The sequence below is a fragment of the Carcharodon carcharias genome, chromosome 11 (assembly GCF_017639515.1).
Source record: "Carcharodon carcharias isolate sCarCar2 chromosome 11, sCarCar2.pri, whole genome shotgun sequence".
NCBI classification, from domain to species: Eukaryota; Metazoa; Chordata; class Chondrichthyes; order Lamniformes; family Lamnidae; genus Carcharodon; species Carcharodon carcharias.
The window spans coordinates 148,687,683-148,710,538 of record NC_054477.1 but is presented as its reverse complement, the minus strand read 5'-3'; the positions used below and the strand labels follow the sequence as shown (position 1 = coordinate 148,710,538).

Sequence of the window (22,856 nt, the reverse complement as noted above, 5' to 3'; positions counted from 1 at the left end):
ATCTTCCCTTCACCCCCCGTCGGCATTCCGTAGGGATCATTCCCTCCGGGACACCCTGGTCCACTCCTCCATCACCCCCTACTCCTCAACCCCCTCCTATGGCACCACCCCATGCCCACGCAAAAGATGTAACACCTGCCCCTTCACTTCCTCTGTCCTCACCGTCCAAGGGCCCAAACATTCCTTTCAAGTGAAGCAACATTTCACTTGCATTTCCCCCAACTTAGTCTACTGCATTCGTTGCTCCCAATGTGGTCTCCTCTACATTGGAGAGACCAAACGTAAACTGGGCGACCGCTTTGCAGAACACCTGCGGTCTGTCCGCAAGAATGACCCAAACCTCCCTGTCGCTTGCCATTTTAACACTCCACCCTGCTCTCTTGCCCACATGTCTGTCCTTGGCTTGCTGCATTGTTCCAGTGAAGCCCAACGCAAACTGGAGGAACAACACCTCATCTTCCGACTAGGCACTTTACAGCCATCCGGACTGAATATTGAATTCAACAACTTTAGGTCTTGAGCTCCCTCCTCTTTCCCCACCCCCTTTCTGTTTCTTCCCCCTTCCTTTTGTTTTTTCCAATAAATTATATAGATTTTTCTTTTCCCACCTATTTCCATTATTTTTAAATATTTTAAAATCTTTTATGCTCCCCGCACCCCCACTAGAGCTATACCTTGAGTGCCCTACCATCCATTCTTAATTAGCATATCTGTTTAGATAATAGCACCATCTTTAACACCTATGTGTTCTTTTGTTCTGTTGTCTGTGACATCTTTTGATGATCTGTTTCTATCACTGCTTGTTTGTCCCTACAACCACACCACCCCCCCTCCACTTCTCTCCCCCCACCCAACCCCCACCCCCTCCCCCTCCTCACCACCCCACCCCCCCCCTCACCCCCCACACACCTTAAACCAGCTTATATTTCACCCATTCCTTGGATTCACCTAGTTCTGTTGAAGGGTCATGAGGACTCGAAACGTCAACTCTTTTCTTCTCCACCGATGCTGCCAGACCTGCTGAGTTTTTCCAGGTAATTCTGTTTTTGTTTTGGATTTCCAGCATCCGCATTCTTTTTGTTTTTATCTCTGTCAAGTCAGGCTGCTGCATACCACATTTTATAGTTTTAGTTCATTTTCTGTACTTTTGACCTCTAGTGTTATTTTTAGAAGCTTTTGCCTTTGTCAAGTGAATTAACAAACAATAAAACTTACTGAGAACAAGTGTGACTTTGGGCAATAGTGTGAAACAAGCAATGTTGGATCATTCGCCCATTATGCATCTCTCCTACTTTTATTTTCAATAATCATTAGTGAGCTAATCCTTTTAGCAAAAGTAATGAATTATTACCTTCTGATGTAATTAATTCTTGCCTATTGTTGCATAACTCACAGATCACCAAGCCAATAAACCCTAATTTGAAAACCTATGATGTCGTGCTAAGGCTGGAGATTAATTAAAGAGACTCAACAGACCTCTTGTAACAAGTAATTAAAATGGGATACATGAAAAAAAATCATTAAATCATAATGATTAAACTAGCAATAATAAAAAATTATTACCCCCTGTTATCATTAAGTCCTGTCTAGTTCCTGGACAAAGGCTGCGAGAAAGCATTTTCCACAAGTTGAGCTGAAAGTCATAATGAAATCCATCCTGAGTTCAGTGCTCACGTTATAACCAGTAAACGATTTGCTGCTTAGGGTACAGAAGTGAATCTGGCTGTGCAGCTATTCAAGACGCTGATGCACTCTCGCATCATCAATAACTTATTACCACAGCCATCAACCATGGTCAGGTTTTGCAAACATATCACTGAATTACGTTTCTGTGAATCATGTAGGAGGGGGTCTTGTGGTGCAGTGGTAGCAACCCTACCCTTGAGCTAGAAGTCCCATCCCGGGAGTTGATGGCCATAAAAGGTGCATTTATCATGTGGCCGATCAGTTTGACTATCAACCTGCAAATCCTTCCAACACACCTATGGCAGGCGGTAAGAGCAGGAGAGTCTCCTGGTCAGCGAGAAGCATGTCGTAGCTGCCGTGCAACAGCCTCCCCATGTTTTTTTTAAAAAACTCCATGCACAGGTTCTTGCCACAGTGTGTGTTCTGTGTCAAGTGTCCTCCTCGCTTTGGGGGGCTACCAGAGAGAGAGAGAGAGAGAGAGTAAATCATACGCATGGTTGATAAAATATCTTGGGCCTGAATTTTACCTTTGGTGGGGCACGGGCGATCAGCAGGCCCAGGAGTGGTCAGGAAAGGGGTCCGCCAATGGCGATTGGCACCTGACACCGATTTCACACTCGCTGCTGGCCCATTAACAGCCGGCCAGCATGAAACCCGCGCTGAGAAGCTCAGGGCTGCTGGGCTGGGTGGGGGCTGGGGAGGGTGGTGGTGGTGTGGCGGCAAGAGGGCGGGCGATGACATCACCGCGAGCACGGGTGTGCACCGCGAGAGAGCTGCCTGTAGGCAGACAGCTGCCTCAGGGAGCTGCAGACCTGAAAATGACCAAATCAAGGTTAAAAAAAAAACGTGCAAAAGAAAAAAAAAAATGCCTCTGTGTCACAATCAATCACCTGAAAATATAGCTGATTTTAAAAAAATGCTGTCCACAGATATTTATTTTAATTTTATTTCGCAACGTGAAAGCCCATCCTGCCCTTGGATGTGAAGGCGGCCTGGCCGATTCACCCATCTGCCAACCTTAAGGGCCAGGAAAAATCGGAGATAACTGCGCCCGTTGATGGGCTTAATTGCCCTCTTCATTGTCGGCGAGCCTGCTTCCGACTTTTGCACGTGCCCATCCAGCGAAATATCGCGCGAGCGCGCGACGATGCCAGGACGCTCGCCTGATGTCTTCTCGCGCGGCTTTACGTCCGATCAGGTCAGGCCGGTGGGACGTAAAGTTCGGCCTTTTAGTCTTTCCTAAATTTTCAGTGTTAATATCCCTGACGTAAACTGAAACCTGCCCTTATATAAAAATAAACTACATAGATAAAGCCCAAGCTAAAAGACTCATTTGCACAGACTTTGGTTTGGTAAGTCTAAGAGCAATATCTCGTCACTGAGATTACCGAGATAAAGGAAGGAAAGTGCTTTGAAACTTAACGTTCGTTCACACCCAGGGCCAGCAAAGCACGAAGCACACTGGTCCTCTCAAACGTTACGCTAATAAAACACCCAAATTACAGCAGCCACGACCTCATCCTCCCTCCTTGTCTGTCCCCCCCATTGTCAAGTGACAACACCAGCAGGTGGTATTTCCTTACTTTAACTCAGCTGTTTATTTTCAGATCTTATCTGTATTGGTTTGGTAAATGAATTTAAAAAGTCATTGCTGTGAAACACTATTATGCGGTTCATTTATCTTAATTCTCTGTACGGGCCACATTTAGCGCTTGAAATCTGAACATAATCCTAAATGCACTGAAATCAGAATCCCAGTGATTTGGGCTGCACTGTAAAGGTCGTTTCTCTAGGTGTCACTAGAGGGTGCTGCCTTCTGCAGTGTCATGACAAGTGAATTTTAGTGATTTTAATTTTACATTTTCAACCGAGCTTTCCTGTGTATAGCATCAGTAGGTTAAACTGCTTGTTCTTCAGCTTTCCTTATGATTTAGAATATTTCTCAATTTATTTTGCTGGAAAGACTTTACCCAACCAATTTGGTGCAGGCTTTCCACTCTATTGTCCAGGCTTTTGAAGTTGTCTGAGATTTAAAGAATTTTATTTGAACAGCGGTTAAGTATAATAATTCTCAATTTGAATAAAACATCCAAATAAAAGATCAGTAGGTAATCTGAGAGCTATAATATCAATTGCAATTGATACGTAGCCCTCAGATTACCTACTGATCTACCCCTGCCACTTTTAGTTTTAAACCATTTAATCTGATTGCAACAGATTTGCAAGATTGTGAATTGAGCATTTGATAGGGTGATCTCAAATGATTTGAGCATTTCATTATTCACATTCTTTATAACATTAAGCAATGTTCTTGCAACCAGCAAATTTAGGCTGATTATGATTGAAACCAATGAAAACATGACCTGAAAGTTTGCTTCTTTTTGCACCAATTACAGGACCTCTTCATACAAAATAGATGACTTGCCGAAGATGTGAGTGTTTGATTCTTATCTAACTACACATAAACTGAAGGGATTGGGTTGGATATTATGGGGAAGGGGAGCAGGAGGAAGCGGAACAGAAGCGGTGGGGTGGGGTGGGGTGGGGAGTGGGGAGGGTGGTGGGTGCTCACACCACAACCATTTAATGGTTATCAGACATTAATTGGCTTGAGGTGGGACTTCCTCCCCATCTGAGGACGAGCTAACAGCCAATCAGATGTCCTGCAGCCCTCTGTTCCCTGCAGCACCACTGGGAGCAGTGACCACTGCTGGGATTGCAGCCTGTGCTGAAGGAAGTGTTCATCAATGGAGTCTGGGGATTATCGGGTGCAGGGCTGAGGAGGGTGTAGTGCCAGGGTGGATGGGGCAGGGAAGGGGGAGGGGAACCATGGTGTCAGAAGGCCATGAAAGGGGGAGGAGGGTCTCTGACGGCCTGTAAAGGATGTCCCCACCCCCTGCTTACTGGCCAAATTAACTGCTGAAACCTGTAGGGCTGCACATTTGGCGTGTGCCTCTCCCACCTTGGTTGAAACCCCTACAGTCAGCGGGAGGAGACCCTCAAGTGGCCATTTAAGGGCCTCAATTGGCCCACATTTGCGCCTCCCCCACCGCTGGTAGAATTGCAGGGGTCAGGAGTGGGTGGCATGTTGCCCAGCTTTACAGCCCCCGCTCTCCCCCCACACCCCCAGCCCGCGCCTGCCAACACACCCCCAGGGAGCCGCGGTATCCAGACCTATGAGTCACTTAATGCTGACTTTCTGGAGACCTTACTGACTGACAATATTATTAGTCATCATGACTTCACTTTAACAGCTCACATTTCTTTTCACTATGATCTCAACAGTAAAAATAAAGCAGCCTGGCTGATCATGCTGATGGGGCACAGTAATCTTATCTTGAATTTTGAACTTACATTTAACCCCATGAGTTATGGACACCTCTTGCTGATGAGTGCATTTTACCACACACTGGTCCACAGTGATTATTTTACTAAACTGCGATCGCCACCCATTGGTATTGCTAATTATTTAATTACTTTGAATCTGATTACATTATTTCCTATTGTTTGCCCTGCATCCTGCTTTGATACCATCGGCAGACATGCAGGTTTAGCATATGCTACTCTCACCAAGATATTAATATATTAAAAGCAGCACACCAATATTCTCTCCAACGTATTAACAAACTTTCTCTCAGAACATAGGAACAGGGGCCAGATTTTTCAGGGTGGTGGGTGTTGACCCTGCCATCCGAAGAGTTGATGGAGAACATATCCTCACTGACTCCAGCAGCCCCAGTGCTATTTCATGTCCCAACGAGCGTTGATTGGCAGAAGGTGGGACTGCCGCCCGTCACTGGGAGGATGTCCCACCTTGGAGAGCTGGTTGGCCGACAGCTCTCCACTCATCCCACAAACGGTGCTGCAGTGGCCAGAGGAGGCGCTGCAGCTAGCTGCCTGGAATTAAGTGCTGGGAACCGGAGGGGAGTTAAGTGGCAGGGGTCGGGGTGGGGGGTGGGTTGTGGGGGTGGGTAGGGAAGATGATCGGGGTTTAGGTCGGGACGGGGGAGAGAGGTCAGGAGGGGAGCACACCCCCCCCAGTCACAAAGGGGCTTCCGATGGAGCCGCTCCCACCCCTCCCCCTCTTCCTGCCCGAGATTGTACTTTGTTCAATTTTGGCTTTCGCCCTTGAGCTTCGATCTGCCCGCCAGCCTAAAAATTGAGGCTGGGTGGGGAAAGGCCATTAAGTGGCCACTTAAGAGCTTTAACTGGGGGATGGGCAGGCTTCCCATCCAAGGACCTATCTGCCCCAAGGTAAAATTGCTACCAGGTCAGGGCAGGTGGGATCCCGAAGGGAATCCCATCCATGCAATTTCACATTCCACCTGCCCAGAAGTAGGCCATTCAGCCCCTTGAGCCTGCTCTACCAGTCAATTTGCTCATGGCTGATTTCACATACTGGTATCCATCGTTGATCCATGTCCCTTGATTACTTCATCCATCAAAACTCTATCAGTCTCAGTGTTGGATCTAGCATCCTCACTGTTTTGGCGGGGGGTTGGGGGGAGACAATTTTAGATTCCTACTACACTCAGTTTGAAGGAGTACCTCCTGATTTCACTCCTGAGTGGCTTGGCTCCAAACTTAAGATTACTCCTACATTGTTCTAGATAAAGAAATGTTCTTAAATTATTCATCTCCCCAAGCCAAGCACATTTTGAAAATTGCATTATTTTAGTTTTGCAAATGCATTTTCTCTAACTTCATGTTTGTTACAGGACCATAATTTCATCAGAAACAAAACTCGAGAGTCCGACCAGCAAGGGGTAAGGCCGCGACTTGTATGACTTTGCATCAGCTGAAGTTTTGGATAGTTTGAATTCTGTTGTATAATTATTCATGGTGACACAGTTAATGGCGACTATCTCTCAGTTCTATTATTCACACCAACATTCCAGCCCTGTAGATTGATGTGATAATCTTGTTTTTTGGTGTGCATACCTTAAAAAAAAATGCTCAAGTCATGTCAACTCTTTGCACCAATAAAGACCAGCGCACTGTTAAATATTTTCTGCATTTTTTTTTTACGTTCATTGTGACTTGTGGAATTAATGTTGTTTCTGTGATCAGGAATTCAGAAAGTTTAACCTCAAGGGCTTGAATTTATCTTACGCCATGTTTCAATGATCGCTTTCTTTTTCTTTTTGCTTAGCATACAGAACAGGCCCAGTCCTGATGGTCAAGTAACAAGACAGGAAAAATCACCTGCAAAGTAAGCAGTGGGTTCTGGTCACTGTATAATTTGCTTCACAAAACTTTAAATACATTCAAATGTTTGTTTGTCTGAATTCCTTGTGGTGTATCTGAAGCTTTAGGACAGTGCTTGGATGTTTCTGCAGGAGGGATTTACTTTATGGTATTGTATTTGCATATTTTTTTTATGTTCATTCATGAGATGTGGGTGTTGCTGGCTAGGCCAGAGTTTATTGCCCATCCCAAATTGTCCTTGAGAAGGTCATGGTGAGCTGCCTTCTTAAACCACTGCAGTCCATGTGGTGTAGGTACACCCACAGTGCTGTTAGGAAGGGAGTTCCAGGATTTTGACCCAGCGACAGTGAAGGAACGGCGATACATTTCCAAGTCAGGATGGCAAGTGGCTTGGGGGGTAACTTCCAGGTAGTGGTGTTCCCATGTATCTGCTGCCATTGTTCTGCTAGACGGTGGTGGTCATGGGTTTGGAAGATGCTGCCTAAAGAGGGTTGGTGAGTTCCTGCAGTGCACCTTTTAGGTGGTACACACACTGCTGCCAGTGTTGTCGGTGGTGGAGGGAGTGAAGGTTTGTGCCAGTCAAGCGGGCTACTTGGTCCTGGATGGTGTCAAGCTTCTTGAGTGTTGTTTGAGCTGCACTCATCCAGAAAAGTGGGAAGTATTCCATCACACTCCTGACATTGTCCCCTATAGAGTCCCCATTTTAAGTGTCCATGTATTTTTTCTCCAATAATTAGCTCCTTAACCTGTCTCAACCCATAATTGACCTCTCCACTACCTAAAGTCATGACAGACTTTATTTGCTCTAAAATAACAACCTGTCAACTTGTAACATATAAAATTCCAAAAAATATTATGGTTGTTGTCCAAACACTTTGACTGGGCCTCTGGGCAAGGCTTTATCCTAGAGCAGAAGCATCCAGGCATCCTGGCTTCATGGAGCACGGTGGTGTGTACCACAAAGCCTTCCAGCAAAGTACAAATCCATGTCCCACTAGTATTCACATCTCTCAAAGATCTGGTATGAACAAATCTCAACCAGAACCTTATGGTCCTCCACTGGTGGGAATTTGGTGGGGGGCGATGAGCATGAAATTGAAGTGATGGGATTGCCTCTGGGTCCCTGCCCACTCCAACCACACAGCAATTTTATGCTGGGGCGGGCAAGGCCTCAGACAGGAAACCTGCCCTTGCCCCAATTGAGGCCCTTACATGGCCTATTATTGGCCAGTAAGGATCGTCTCCCGCCCAGCCTCAATTTTTAGGTTGGCAGGAGGTTTGAAGCTGCGTGGGGGAAGCTCAAAGATTAATGGAGTTAGATCCCGGGTGGGGGGGAGGGGGTGGTGGGGGCGCCTCCATCAGATGGCCTCTTCTGAAGTCAGGCACCCCCCCGCCCACTTAAGGACCGGTGGCCTCTGGACTTCCCTCCTCCCCCAGCCTCTTCCCCCAGACTCTGATTGCCCCCTTCACGTGCCTTCCCCCCCAACCCATGCCTTCCCTACCCTCCCTGTCCTGGGACCCTTTAAACTCACCTGGTCCTCTGGCACCTGGAGACTTAGACTCTGATGTCCTCCTGCATCTCCCCACCAGTCCACTGCTGCCCTTGTTGCTGCAGGGGCTGGAGATCGGCTGGCCAATCAGGTTGGCCGTCAGCTCTGTCCAAGGCGGGGCTTCTTCCTGAGTGACGGCGGAAGCCCCGCCTGCATCCTCTAAACGCTCACTCGAGTGAGAAATGGCTGCGGGGCGCTCGAAGTCAGGAGGGACATGGTCCCCACCGACTCTCCAGATGGTGGGAAGGAATGCCTCAGTGTTTTGAGTTAAGATTGATTCACAGAAGTGCTAAGAAGAGCTCTTTCCAAATCTCTTGGCCCATAAAATACAAACAGGACAAACCAACGAGCGAAAGTAAGATTTAGCGGAACTGTCAGGGTTTTGAGGGCTAATCGATCACGGCTTGGGGCACCACATGTTACCCAGAGGCCACAGTTTGGAGGTTACTGATGTACATTATTTTATAGCCACTGGACTTTTCCTTTAAAGTTTCCCCATGCTATAAATCATTTCTCTGGTGAAGAGAGCTGCTAGGTGAGTTCTGATAGCTCCGATGTGAAACTGCTACTGGGATGTGTGTGTGCAAATGGCCTAAAACAGTGGCCCATGCCTCCTTGGAGGAGAATAAGGGCTGCATTTTACATGCCCCCCATCGGGCATGTTGTTGGCAGTGGGGATATGTAAAACAGAGCAAGTGCCCGCCCCACCACCTTCCCTCTCACGCTCAAAATACGGGAAGTGGGTGAGCGCTGAAATCGGCAGCCCGCCCGCCATATTTAAGTAAATAATCAAGGGTTATTGCTGGCTTGTTAACAAGCCTGTTGGCTCTGATAATAAGCTGCCCGCTCCATAAGTTGGTTGGCGTGGGCAGTAGGGTGGGAGTGGGCAGGTCCTTCTTAAGAAAATATTTCAGAGGGTGGGAAGGAAGCTAGGGTACCACCTTTGTGGATTGGCGGGTGGTACCCCTAAGATTGAAACCCCCCTTTCTTCCTACCCGCTTGGTACATTAACGCACACCCTCCCCCCCTCCCACCGCTCCCCCGACACCTCCCCGCCCCCAACACCATGCTGCCACCCCCACCCCCACCTCCCTAACCTGCACAAAGCTCCCCCCTCCCGCCCCCTGCCCAAGACCTTTGAATTACCTGGCTCCGGGATCCACTGGGCATTCTCCTTCTTCCTGGCTTCAGTCCCGGTAGTGCCCACCTTTTGGCACTGCCGGGACGAATGGAACTGCTGGTGAATCGGATCGACCAGTCCCACATTGCTCTTATGAGCCTGTCCCCAACACATTAGAGGTTTGGGGTGGGGTGGTACGGAGTGGGTCAGATCCATGCTGGCTTTGCTTGGGGCTGGGGGTTGAGCATTCCGGTCCCCCCACCCCGCCCCCCAAACTCCCCACCTGCCCCACCACACCGGCCACAATATCTGCCCACCCTCTCTTCCCTGTCACCCTCACCTCATTTTTAAAAAAACAGCTACAGTGAATTAGGAGGCTCATGCAAATATAACATCAAATTTATAATGTTAGAGATTTTAAATAAAGTAGCTCTGGACAATTTTAATCTCTATCGTTGAACCTGTACTTATCAGATCGAGAAAGTGACATTCTGATATTTTTGATTAACAGGACAATTTTGAAATGGGGTAGCCAGAAAGATGTAACTTCAGGAAATAGCTATGTGCCAAAGACTTCAACACCGGAACGAAATACTACAAAGTGAGGAGCCTGCAAACTTTCTAGGAATAATGATTGATATTTTTCTTACGGCATGGTTTTGAAAAGAGTCTAATGCTTTAATAACAGAAAACAAGATGGTGCTTTATTCAACATAACCCCTGTGGGGAGTAGGAAAACTGGAAAACGCCTACTTAAAGGGAAAGGAAGTTCTATAAGAATACTTCTTACTTAAAATATTGCCTCTATGGCTGTGCGTGTGTCAGTGTGCGTGTGTGTGCATGAATGTGCGTGTGTATGTGCGTGCACATGAGTGTGCGTGTGTCTGTGTGTGTGTGTGTGCTTGAGTGTGCGTGTGCATGTGTGCGCATGTGTGTTTGTGTGTGTGTGTGTGAAAATATTTCATAGCCCAAACAAGTCTTTCCATTTCAGACATTCTTCCCTCCAGACTGGTCTGGTAAGGTCATGGTGTTGGGTGGATCTGCATATGTCCCCTGGTCCATTATCTTCATTGTCATGCATTTCAGAACGTGAAGTTACTTGATTTGCGACTGCTTGTCAGTGCAGCTCATGGCCAAGGCCTGTAATGTAAACTCAGCAAAGTACCATTGTTATGATCACAAGATAGGTAATTATGGATCAGGAAAAGGAGCTTCCCCTCTCTCTTCACTGAGGGCAATTATCCTGACCAATGCTCTTGTAGGGCCGAGCTGCTCATTGGATGAACTCATGAGGCTGGGTTTTTGGGCCCCGCTGATGTTGGGACAGAGGCGGCCGAAGACTGAAAATGACAAGGCAGGCTGGCACGCCAGATTCCTGACCCCATTCCCGATATCGGCCATTTTGGTCAAAGTGGGTTCAGGCCCTGGGAAAGCGGCTCGCTGCCAGGGTGCAGGCAGATAATTAGGTTCATTGGGAGCCTTGCTGAGCAGGGATTAAGTTTCCTGATGTACGGGGGGGGGGGGGGGGTGGGGGTACATGGTGTGGGGGGGAAGTGGTGGGCAGATCAACTGCCTGGAGGTAGGCACCCAGCAGCTGTCTGGTGTGCCAGCAATCTTGGCAGGCATACCAGCCCTCCCCTGGGTGCCTGGGTGGGGATGAAGCCAAAGGCCGCACTATATAAGGGTGAAGAGCTCCCCCTCCCCCGCACCTTCCTCACCCTCCTTCTCACAATCGTAGCCCGGCTACATTTTTTTAAATTAAAGTTACTAAAAGGTGGCTGAGAGGGTGCCTTCTTGTTGAGGCATCCTGCCGGTTACCTGCCATGGACTGCAGCCATGTACTCCTCTGAAGCTGGAAGGAATCTAGTTGGCTCTCGAGGGCCTCCTCACCAACCTTAGATGGATAGGAAACCCATCTCCGTGTGAATTAAAGGCTCATCGACACGAAAATCTTGACCTTACTCAGTTTCCCACGCGAGGGGGGTTTGGGGTCACACAAAAAATGCCGACTCCTCTTTCCCATCTCGGTGCAGAAAAATTCAGCCCACTACTCACTACTGGAACACCAGTTAGAGTTAAGCTGTCATTGACTTGTATTAAGTGCCAGGGCTGTATCCATAACCCAATTTGCTCTCCTGTTTAAAGAACATCAACGAAGGCTGAACCGGAAAGTCTGATTGATTTGACACCTACTACTGAGAGTACAAGCAAGGGGTAAGTACAGTGGCTAACATTTTGGTGGTGGGTTATTATCAACTTGACAGCTTCACAAGTTTTCCCAGGCTCAGATTTTGGTGCTTTCCTCTTTCAATCTTTTTGTAAATCTCTGAACGTACTACCCTCGTGTCCTGCTTATAATTTCAATTGCCCAATATGACTGAAGAAATAGACAGGTGATCGAAGGTTTCCATCTTGCGCTCATCAGGACAGATGCAAGAATGCCAAATTTCAAAAGGAGCAACAGTTTGTACTGTGTGAGAAAAGTGCGCTGATTGGTTGGCCAATCAGCTCTGATTCATGGAGGCGTTGCCATGGAGAATGCAGCAGGGAGCTATTGCCTTTGTTTAACTCAGAAAGGGTGCAGTATATCTGTGATAAGCACAAATGAGAAGCTTCAACGGCATCTCTCTTCCTCAGAATTATTCAAGCTCTGCGCTACCCAGCAACTAATTGTCCAATACTTGTTTAAGGTTGTGTCCTGCTGCACAAAACGTTATTTCCTCCACCCTCCGATTTTCTCTCCTCTCCTCTCTCCTGAAGGTGTTTCCTCTTGAGTTTGTCATGGTTCCATGGGCACTGCCCATCCTCAGGTACTTCAACTGAGCGTCAATTCTTCATGTCTGAACAGTATGAGTTGGCAAGCAATTCACTATGGGGCCATTCCATAAAGATCAGCACAAGTGGAGGCCATTTGTATCGTCCAATCTACCGAGGTCACCGGGTTCCTGTTTAGGACGTGCATCAGTCCTGTTTTAATATGCAAATATGATATTAATGCCAATGAAGAAGAGTGTTTACATTCATGTGGCATTCAAAAAAATCAGTGTCACCCATTAAATCAGCCTGCAAAACAAACTGGGGAGTGGGGGGTGGTGGTCACTGGGAGCAGTTAAAATTGATGTCCAAATATGCATTGTACGGCTACTGGAATCTGTGGCTGTAGCACAACAATTTTTTTCTGTTTTCAGATCCGATCTTATATCTAAGGCTGGAAGCAAAAGTCTAATTGATCTTTCATTCACTCCAGAGAAAACAAGTACAGGGTAAGATCACCAGCCTGGCTAACAGGCCTGGCTGTGTTAGTGAACATACAACAATTGACAACATTTTGCAGTTTCCTTGCTTTTGAAACTTGTTCTCGAGAAATTTTCAAATTCTTACCATCTCAGACATTCTGCCCCTCTCAAACTGTTGTTGCCATATTTGATTAAACTATCTTGTTGAAGAGAAAATGTTACTTCGTTTTCTTTGTCATGACCCTGCTCCAGTCCAACAGTTAATCACCAACCATACATTCTATTGCTAACATTAGGGCTGGGAGTATACTCATAATGGCCACCCCAATTCTGCTAATAGTAAAACTTAGTCTCAGTCCAGCAGCTGATTAATGACTAATTACATGCGAACATATTTTAACGAGCATATTTCATATAAATTTACTATATATATGCAATCATACTTATGCTTATATGATTGATTACGCCTCACTGGAGTTCAAATTTATGTCTCTCTAATGCTTGAGTGTGTGGAGTCACCCACAGCCAAAGATTTTTGTTGACAACTCCATGCATTGCTCCTAGGATCTCTAAACTGAAATGTTTGCTTAATTCAGCCATTTCCAGCATGTTCAGAGAAGTCTCTTAATCTACTTTCACTTGCCACCTGAGTCACACTTGGGCTGGCTCCTAATCTGCTTGTTGCCACCTGCATGAGAGAATTTTCCAGTTGAAGGAATATTTTTGCAACCAAGCATTGCACTGAGCAAGTGACCTTCAACCCGTGAAGAAAACCCGAATTTATTCTGGTTTCAAGTAAAAGCAACTCTGCTCTGTATGCAGGTCGAATATCCTGCTTGGCGTATTATTCTGTGCACAGCCATAGAATTGCAAGTACAGTACTCTGCCCGTACCTGAAGTGCAGTTGACTGTACCTGAAGCCAGAATAAAACTTGTGGTGTTCTTTATCTAAACTCTCATCCTCCAGAAGCTGCAAAGGCTGAGTTTTAACTGCAGAAAACATTCTGCAGATTTAAGGGATTTGGTGGAATGTATGTAATAACAATTGGCTTTATAGAAGGAGGCAGAGATTACAAATATTGGCAAGTTAAGAGAAACTTCTATGAAATACTGGCTGGAGTACTGTGTCCAATTGTGAAGACCACACTTTAGAAGGTACGCCAAGGCTTTGGGGAGAGTGCAGAGGAGATTCACTAGAATAATGTGAGAGATGAAGAGTTTCAGTTAACTGGGATTATTCTCCTTAGAGCAGAGAAGGTTAAGGGGAGATTTAAATGGGCCGTGCAAACTTATTACAAGCTTTGATAAGATTAGATAGGGAGAAATTGTTTCCACTTGAGGGAGGTCCAGTCACCAGAAGGAATAAATTTAAGGCAATTGGCAAAAACAAAAACAAGGCCGGGTGTTGATGAGGAGGGCCAATTTATTAATTGAATGCATTGTCTGTGAAGGTGGTGAAAGCAGATTTAAAGGCAACTTTCAAAAGGGAATTGGATAAACACTTGAAACTAAATAAAAGTACAGGCCCTTGGGGAAAGAGTAGGGGTGTGGGGCTAATTTGCTAGCTATTTCAGATAGTCTAGCACAGCCACGATGGGCCGAATAGCCTCCTCCTATGCTATATGTTTTTATGACTCTATTCTATGGGGCAGAATTTTGCCCTCGGTTGGCAGGTGGGCCCCACTGGCTCGGCAGTGGGCGGGCAGCTGAACTCTGCCGCTGAAACGGGGCCCGCCGCCATTTTGAGGCAAAGTGCTGTCTCAGGGAGATTAGTGACAGTCTAAAAAAACTTTAAAAACAGAAAAATTAAAAAATTAAAAAACACGAGATGAGACATGTTAATGAAAACACATAAAATTTATTAAAGTTTTTTAAAACAGACATGAGACCTCATCCCGCCAGTGGATGAGGGTTTCATGTATTATCAGAAGCCCGCTGGGGCTCCTGGCCTGCCCGCCAGCCTTAAGGTTGGACGGGCAGATCTTTAATTAACTTAATAACCCTGTCAATGGCCTCAATTGGCCATTGACAGGTCGGCGGTTGAACAGCTGATTTCGCTGTCCACCTGCCTTCCTAAAAATTTAAAGGGACCGGGATGACGTTGGGGGTTCCTCCCGAAGTCATCCCGCGTCATTTTCCCGTTGATGAGTGGGCCCCACCCCCAAATCGCCGACGGGAAAATCCTGGCCATGATTACATCTCAGGCATTTCACTGAATTTTATTAGGTAGACAGAACCTTGGGTCATTTCTACAAAATGCAAGCTCTCTTTTTCCTTTGTGATAAAGAATAAGATTAATAGAACATTGCAGTAATGTTGGAATTGTGGCTTTTGCCAATTTTGCTCTTATTTAAGAAGTCCAGTTGCCACTACAACTACTCCAGTTAGAACTTCAAGTCTGATTGAGCTGTCACCATCCACTCCAGCCAAATCTAAGAGGTAAGCTCTGAAGTGCTCTTCCCACAGCTGACATTTTTGGGGTTGGATTATTTCATATCCCTTCAAATTCATGTTTAAATTAATGGTGCTCTGCCGCTCTTTGTTGACACATTGCAATTCCCCCAGTATGATGATCTGTTTATGACCTTATTATTCTTATACCAGCCCTGGATATAAGGGCTATTGTCGTCCCTTGGCTGATCTGTTTTGTTTTGGCTGAACTGAGGCAGTGATTGCACCTGAATCATGCATCATGGTGTACCTGCTCATTGTTAATCTGATACCCTGCTGACAAGGACCAGACACTTAACAATATGTCTGCCTATTTGTGGACGGGTGTATTGCTAGCATATGCATACTAGGGTACTGACAGGATTTAATTTAAAGCAAATAATTACCCTTTTAAAAATTGATATATTTTGCAGTGAAACCTTTAGAACAGTCTTTAATTATATCTTTTTAACAGGAACAGTGGTGAGTGGGACAATACCAGCTATTCCTCAACGACCAGCACAAAAACAACCTTTGACCCGACCTCAAGGAAGTCAAGGTATCACATAACACAATCACGCTCTTTAATACAATGAACTCTGCCTAAATAAAGTAACCATTTGCATTATTCTTTGAATGGAATGAAAATCAAATGAGCTCCATAATGGGTTGGTGATCCACTTCCCTGATTGCCACCTGTGTAAAAATCATCTCCCTGTGATCCTAGATCACGCCCGGGCCTGAATTTTACCCGAGGCAGGCCCGGGAGCAGGCGTGAAATAGACCCCCAGACCGCGATCGGTGCCCGACTGGGATTTCACGTTGGCTGGCCAATTGCCAGTCAGCGTGAAACACACACCCTGAAAAGCTCAGCGCTGCTGGGGTGCGGGTGGAAAGAGGGCGGGTGACGACATCTCCGTTGGTATGGGTGGGCACAGCGAGAGAGCTCCCTGAAGGCAGACAGCTGCCTCAGACTGGCAGATAATGAAATAAAGGTGTAAAAAGCTACAAAAACGTGCCCATGCATCACAATCAAGCACCTGAAAGCATACCTCGTAAAAATGCTGCCTGCCGATATTTATTTTTATTTTATTTCACAACGGAGGTTTCATCCTGCCCTTGGATGAGGTTTGATGAAAAACGTAAAGGCCGCCTGGCTGATTAGCCCGCCCACCTGCCAACCATAAGGTTGGACGGGCCTCAAAAAACACCGACAATTGCGCCATTAATGGGCTTAATTGCCCGCTTAGTTGTCGGCGGATGCACTCCTGACTTTTGCACCTGCTCACCCCATGTCATCTCAGTCTTACAGTTTTATAGCCAATCGGGTCAGGTATGTGCCCACCCAGGGGGTGTAAAATTCTGCCCTCATTGTCCTCCTCAGCACTGGGTCTTCGCTCAGTAATTTTGACCAGGCAAAGGTGTGCGATGTGGGGCACTTTAGTAGGGAAAAGATGGAGAAAAATAAAAGTAAACCGAGGACTTTTAAATGTCAGTAAAATTTACAGCGTGGTGTTTGAAACAAACTTTTTTTTTAACAGGAACGCTGGAGACAGGGATGAATCCAACTCGTACACCGTTACAAGCACACAATCAACCCTTAACCCAAGAAACTCCAGGTATCGTGACAGCAACTTCAATATGGTAAAACTAGCCAAGAAGCTTTTCTTGTATTTGCCCAAGAGAGTGAATCAGTGTAAAGGTTTGCCCCGACATGGGAGCAGTTTTCAAGATTGGATGGTCTGAACGGACATAGGCTTTTGGAGACCAGTTGCTTCAACTTTTGAAACTCTGAGCCAAGCGACGGTAGAACCTGGAGCTTGTGCCTGATTACTGATGCCCCGAATTCATGACGCCAGCTGTTACTTTGGCACCAAAGCAGGCCAACATGATCCCAAGAGGAGGGAAAATGTTCACGAGATGGGGGAAAAATAGTCCAGCCAGCCACCCTAGCCTTACATTGCAAGGTTCCCAGAAGCCAAGGGTGGGATTTTTCGGCCCCTCCCCCAGCCAAGATCACCCGGTCCCACCAAAAGTCAATGGACTTTGGGCTGGGCTGCCGAATCTCCCATGGTGGGTCCCACCACGATGGGGCCGGAAAATCCCAGCCCAAATATGGAGAGCACGGCCAAGGTACGGTAGAATATTGTACCGCACGGCATGGGCTGGAGTGACTCCAGGAAAGGGATTAAATCATCCTTTTTAAGTCACTGTGCTTTTCACAGGGCTGTTTATTAACACTGGTTTTATGTTTCCCTTGATAAGGGCAACAATGATGTTTGGGTCAATGCCTGATTTGGTTCTCACTGATGTCTACATGTGGGTCATTGAATGATTATCAGGGCAGAATTTTGCCCTTGGCTGGGGGGGGGGGGTGCTCGGTGGGGGATGGAGGGCCAATTAAAGGCTCGCCCTGCGTGGATCGCGAGCAGCAGCCCTGAACGCAGCCTGTGCGGGCGGAGGGAGAATGGAGGGCCAGGCCTAGCGCGCAGTTTGCACTGGCGTGGTAAAGAGAGCTTCAATCTCCCAGAGGCATGGAGCTGCCTCAAGGAGATTGGAACACTGCGTAAAGAAAAAAAATGAAGAAAATAAAAATGTCATAAAACATGTTCCCTCATGTGGACGCTGTCACATGAGCAGGGACCCGCTTTTAATTCAAGTGAGAAATTTGTATTTTATTTTCATTTGCTTTAGGAAACCTCGTCCCGCCCTTGGACAATGTTTCCTAAAACGTGTAAAGGCCGCTTGGCCTTTTCGCCTGCCCACGGGCAGAGTCATTTTGAAATGAATTACCCTTTTAATGGCCTGAATCGGCCTTTTATTTGTTGGTGGGCATGCTGCCGACTCCAGCACTTGCCCGCCAAAACGAAATACCGTGGGACTACGTGATGACATCGGGACTCTCGCCCGACATCATCGCGCTTAATTTTAGGCTTGACCAAGTCGGTCGCGTGCCTGCCCGCCGGGCTCAATATTCTGCCCCAGACGTAGTAACCCTGGCTGATTTTAATCTTTCTCCAAAGGTTTTGAGGCCAGTTTAAGCAACCTCAACTCCTTTCCTAGCCAAGATTTTTTGGTGGATTTTTAACCTTTGTTAAAGGAAAGGAAGATGTTTTATAGCCTTTATTGTTACCAAACTAAATTTATTGTCTTCTCCACATGTGCAGTAGTGTAGCAAATGGATCATCTGCCTGCCATGGAACCCGCTTAACCTTTTTTATTAATTTAAATCAATGCGATGATATTCAGGCAAGTCACCGAACAGCTGATGATCCATTTTACAGTTTACCGGCTGTGTAAAAGCAACTTCCCTGTTACCCCTGGCTCACTCTTGTGGTCCTCCTAAGCAGTTGGTCAAAATCAGTAATTTTGACCACAAAGGTGTGTGGCTGAGGTGCTATGAGCCGGGAAAGTTAGAGAAAAATAAAAGTGAATGATTAATTTTTTAAAAATCTCTATTGGCAGTGTGGTATTTGACACATTTTTTTTCTTTCTCATACGCTTAGTGGAGACTGGGATGAACTCAATTCCTACACCACGACAAGTACTAAAACAACCTTTAACCCAAGAAACTTGAGGTACTGTGACACATGATAATGTTCATTAATACAGCTAGTTCCTGCTAAGGGAATTTGCAGTTTGTAACAAAATTGCATGTACTTGTCGAGATTGCAAAGGAAAGTATTTAGGGCATTTTTTTTTGTAATTGTTTAGGAATGTTCCAAACATTTTATGTCTTATTTCTGATTTTTCTCCTCTCTTTTCTGGAAGGTATTGGCCTTCGCTGGGCAGCAGGTTCCATTGTGAATGGAACCCTTCACTTTCTTGCTCAAATGGCTGGGCAGTGAGTGGGTGACAGGTTAAGCAATCATGGATGATTTCAAAAAAACCAAACCTGGTGCCACCCTCAGTTTGTTATTTTACAATAGATAACAGTCCAGAGTGGGAGCCCTGGCTGATTTCCTATCACTATCCCAAGTTGCGCCTGATTGTATTGTCCTACCTATTTCATTTGCTGATGCGTATATACAATTTCCATCTTGACCTTGTACGTGAACTCTGTGGGACAGAGAGAACCACGTTGCTCCATTTTTCAAAACACAGTTGGTTTGTATCTTTTGCAAGCCCGACCAAAAGCTGCAACCTTTAGTGGCTCCAGCCTTGGTTCATTTGCTTGGTTCATCTCCCGCCTTCATTTGTCAACATAAGTGACCTCACTGACCTCAGATGGGACTGTTCTATCTCTTGCATTTCAAACTGTCTCCAAGAGGCCCGGGTCTTCTTTTATGCCAAATACTGCTTTCCCTTAAAAGCTCATTTTCGTTTTATATAAACAAAAATATATGCCAATCTCTTTCTAGTCAACAGCAGCTTGCATTTATACAACAGCTTTAACACTAAGGTGCAAACAATGAGCTTTCCTTGTATCTTGTACTGTGTATCAGTTTGTAAAGGTTTCTCCAGATATGAGAACTGTATTTAAGGTTTGATGAGTTGAATGGACTTGGGCTTTGCAGATCAGTTGCTGAAGTACTCTGAAGTTGCAGGACCTTGAGCCAATTGATGGCAGAACCTGGAGCTTGTGTCTGTGACTATCAACCTCCTGAATTCCTGACCTCAGCAGATACTTTGGGACTTTGGGAAATATGTGCCCAAGAAAAGGGAAAACAGTTCAGCCTGTCACTCTAGCCGTATACTGTGAAACTCCTGAAGCCAAGTATAGAGAACATGATGGTCAAAGGTGTAAAATTGCATGGTGGGGATGAGATTCAGCAAAGGGAATGAGTAATTTAAAAAAAAATCACTACAACTTTGCAGTGAGCTGTTTGAAACACAATTTTTATTTTTACTTTCTCTTTTGAACAGCAACAGTGAGGACTGGGGCAATGCTAACTCTTACACCACAACAAGCACAAAAACAATCTTTGATCCAAACTCAAGAGCCTCCAGGTATTGCTCAATACAGTCAAGATAGTCATTTCAAATAATATCGAATGTCATTAATTCTTGATTTTTATTAATTTAATTCACTTGTTAAGAACAAACAGCCAAGTAATGGGAAAAATTTCTGCTACATAGCTTTCTTTATAATTTGACTTCAATTAAAATAAGAATCAGAAGAGATGTAAGACAGGCTGATGATTGGCTATCGTCTGTTTTATCAAAATGCACAAAGTAAAAGTATCCCTTTGTTTCCTTTCTAAATGTCTCTCTCCTCTTCTGAAGGCATTGACTTTTAATGGAATATAACATGGCTATTGCAGGTCTTGTAGGGTAGTGGTAGTGTCACTCCCTCTAGGCTGGGAGCACTGGGTTCAAGTCCCATTCCAGAACTTGATGGCCAACCAGGTTGATTCTTAACCTATAAGTCCTTCCATTGTGCTTGTTGGCAGGTAGTAAGAGTGAGAGAGTTTCCTGGTCAGCTTTACTGCAGAAGGCAATGGCAAACCACTGCTGTATTTTGCCAGCATAATCATGGACCAATCCAATGGAAGTCCATGTTGCATTGGCATTGCTTCAGTTCCTTGATCTGGAGGACCACTTTCTTAATTATTGAGTTTAGGCTGAGTGTCAGCAGGCAGTTTGATCATGGAGGGCTTCAAAGCCAAATCCAAAACTGTCCTCAAAACATGTCCACTGTTCATTAGAAGTCACTGGCTAATACCTTAGAGTAGGAGTAGTTTCAGGTTACGAACTCTGGACCAATTTTAGACCTTGGCTGCTCCTCTGGCTGAGATTTTGAGATTATATTTAAATTTAGTCTTCTCCATGAACTGTGGTGCAAAAATAAAATAAAATTGGCCTAAAAATATGTTTAGGCTACCTTTCAATTGTCCTGAAGGTGAGGTCCTGAGGATTGTGAGAAATTGGTACTTGGGGTCTCATCTAAATAATGACGGCCAGACAGCTGGCCCAATGAAGGAATCAAATTTTGACCAGCTGTCTCGTGAGCAGTGGCTGTCGGGCTACCAGTGCCCCAAAGGCTACCAGCTTGGACCCTACTGGAGTTTGCAAGGTCAGTGAGGGGGCAATTTTTTGTAATGGGTAGGTGGACTCAAGCGCTATTTTTGGAAAATATACAATACTCACCTTCCTCGTGTGACTGGAAAGTCCAGTGTCCGCCCACCATTTGGGGCAAAGTTACCCAAGCAGCCCTCCTGACCTAACCATATTGTCTCATCTTCCAGGACAAGAGGGCTAATCAGAATTTTCTTTTTCTCCTGTCAAATCTTTCTTCAGGGTTCCAGAACACTTTGCTGGTCTATTCTTTTTGTGCCAAATTCCATTTGTTTGTCTCCAACAGCTTTTAACTTTCTAAAAACTACATGTCAACCCAAAAGTTTAATTCCATTGCATACTTCAAGAGGCATGTTTCTTCAGCAGACTCTTTCTTCCTTCCTATCCAATTAAGGCAGAAGACTCTTTAGTAGTGCTAGAACAGAGAATTAAGAAATATGTTTCATAGTTTACACTTTATCTCTTTTTTTTACAGGAGGAGTGGAGACTGGGAGAATACGAGCTCTACTATCACTACAATCACAAAAACGTCTCCTGATCCCATTTTGAAAAGCTCCAGGTATTGTTAAGTACCACAAAGGATTTTTGCAATTCATATTATCTTTAATTCACTATTCAGTGAATGTTTCAAATAGGTTGAAGCCCAACACTTAATGGTGTAAGAATTATCTGTCTGTCAAAAAGAACATGGTAAAACAAGCAGAAATCTGTAAATGATGGGGGCCCAAGGAAAGTGTGGAGATTTTGCCATATTCCTTTTTTATGCTGGAAGATTAAAAGCTTGAAGCCTGTCAATACATCTTTCTAGAACATGCTTAAGGAAATGCAATCATGGAAGTCTTTCATCTTTTTTTATAGTAACACATTCTGACGGTGCAGTAATACTTATAATGACAAAGGTAATAAAATGTCAGTCTCGGTGAGGAGCAATAAAACAGTACTTTAAAAATCAATGTCATGCACCAGAAGTATGACGTTGGGTCCTGCTGTGAATGAAATTTGAGGCGTAAATTTACACTCGTTCATAACTGACATAAATGCAGGAAACTCATATTCACCAGTCTTTCGCATGGGGGTGGAGTGTGGTTAATAAGCAACAGAGCCGCCATGGAATTGGCACAAAAGATCGAGGGAAAAGCAATGTAAAATGGGTGTAAGTGGCATTTGTGCTCAAAATCAATGTTACACAACGTTGTTGCAGCATAAGAGATCGGAAAATTGCAGGTAAATTTTGTAAGCAAAATTACAGAAAAAAATCACGAATTGTGTTTTTCCCTTAGTTCCACGAGCGAACAGGCTCTTCCTGAAGATGATTCTTCAGCCTACAAGTCACCCATCTCTTATACCAAAACAAGAAGGACCTCCAGGTACTTACTGTGCATCTTTACCAACATTTCACTGGGGATCAGCTACAACCACCCTGCCTTCATTTATGATCCAAAATTATCTAATTAGCATCTGCTTCAAGGACACCAAGTTAATGTTCGATTTAACTAGTGTAAAATCTGTATCGAGGTTAGTTGTGCTGCAATTTGGTGGTGGCACACAGAGAACAGGCCAGAATTTTTGCAGAGTCAGGCCATTTAAAAATGATGGGTGGGACTTGAT

The 22,856-nt window shown here is 45.3% G+C and overlaps 1 protein-coding gene across 11 annotated transcripts in view; it reads left to right on the top strand.

Annotated features, from left to right (window-relative positions):
* Positions 1–22,856, top strand: part of scel (sciellin) — a 109,267-nt gene that overhangs the window by 62,059 nt on the left and 24,352 nt on the right. For 9 of the 11 annotated variants that reach the window (XM_041199940.1, XM_041199943.1, XM_041199939.1 and 6 more), the window contains 13 exons: positions 4,083–4,118; positions 6,405–6,452; positions 6,839–6,898; positions 10,076–10,165; positions 11,710–11,778; positions 12,753–12,827; positions 15,156–15,239; positions 15,706–15,789; positions 16,772–16,849; positions 18,737–18,808; positions 20,097–20,180; positions 21,724–21,807; positions 22,529–22,615. In XM_041199940.1, the coding sequence (XP_041055874.1) occupies positions 4,083–4,118; positions 6,405–6,452; positions 6,839–6,898; positions 10,076–10,165; positions 11,710–11,778; positions 12,753–12,827; positions 15,156–15,239; positions 15,706–15,789; positions 16,772–16,849; positions 18,737–18,808; positions 20,097–20,180; positions 21,724–21,807; positions 22,529–22,615 (951 nt within the window). The remainder of the gene's footprint in view (positions 1–4,082; positions 4,119–6,404; positions 6,453–6,838; positions 6,899–10,075; positions 10,166–11,709; positions 11,779–12,752; positions 12,828–15,155; positions 15,240–15,705; positions 15,790–16,771; positions 16,850–18,736; positions 18,809–20,096; positions 20,181–21,723; positions 21,808–22,528; positions 22,616–22,856) is intronic. The other 2 variants (XM_041199941.1, XM_041199946.1) reach the window with 2 other exon arrangements.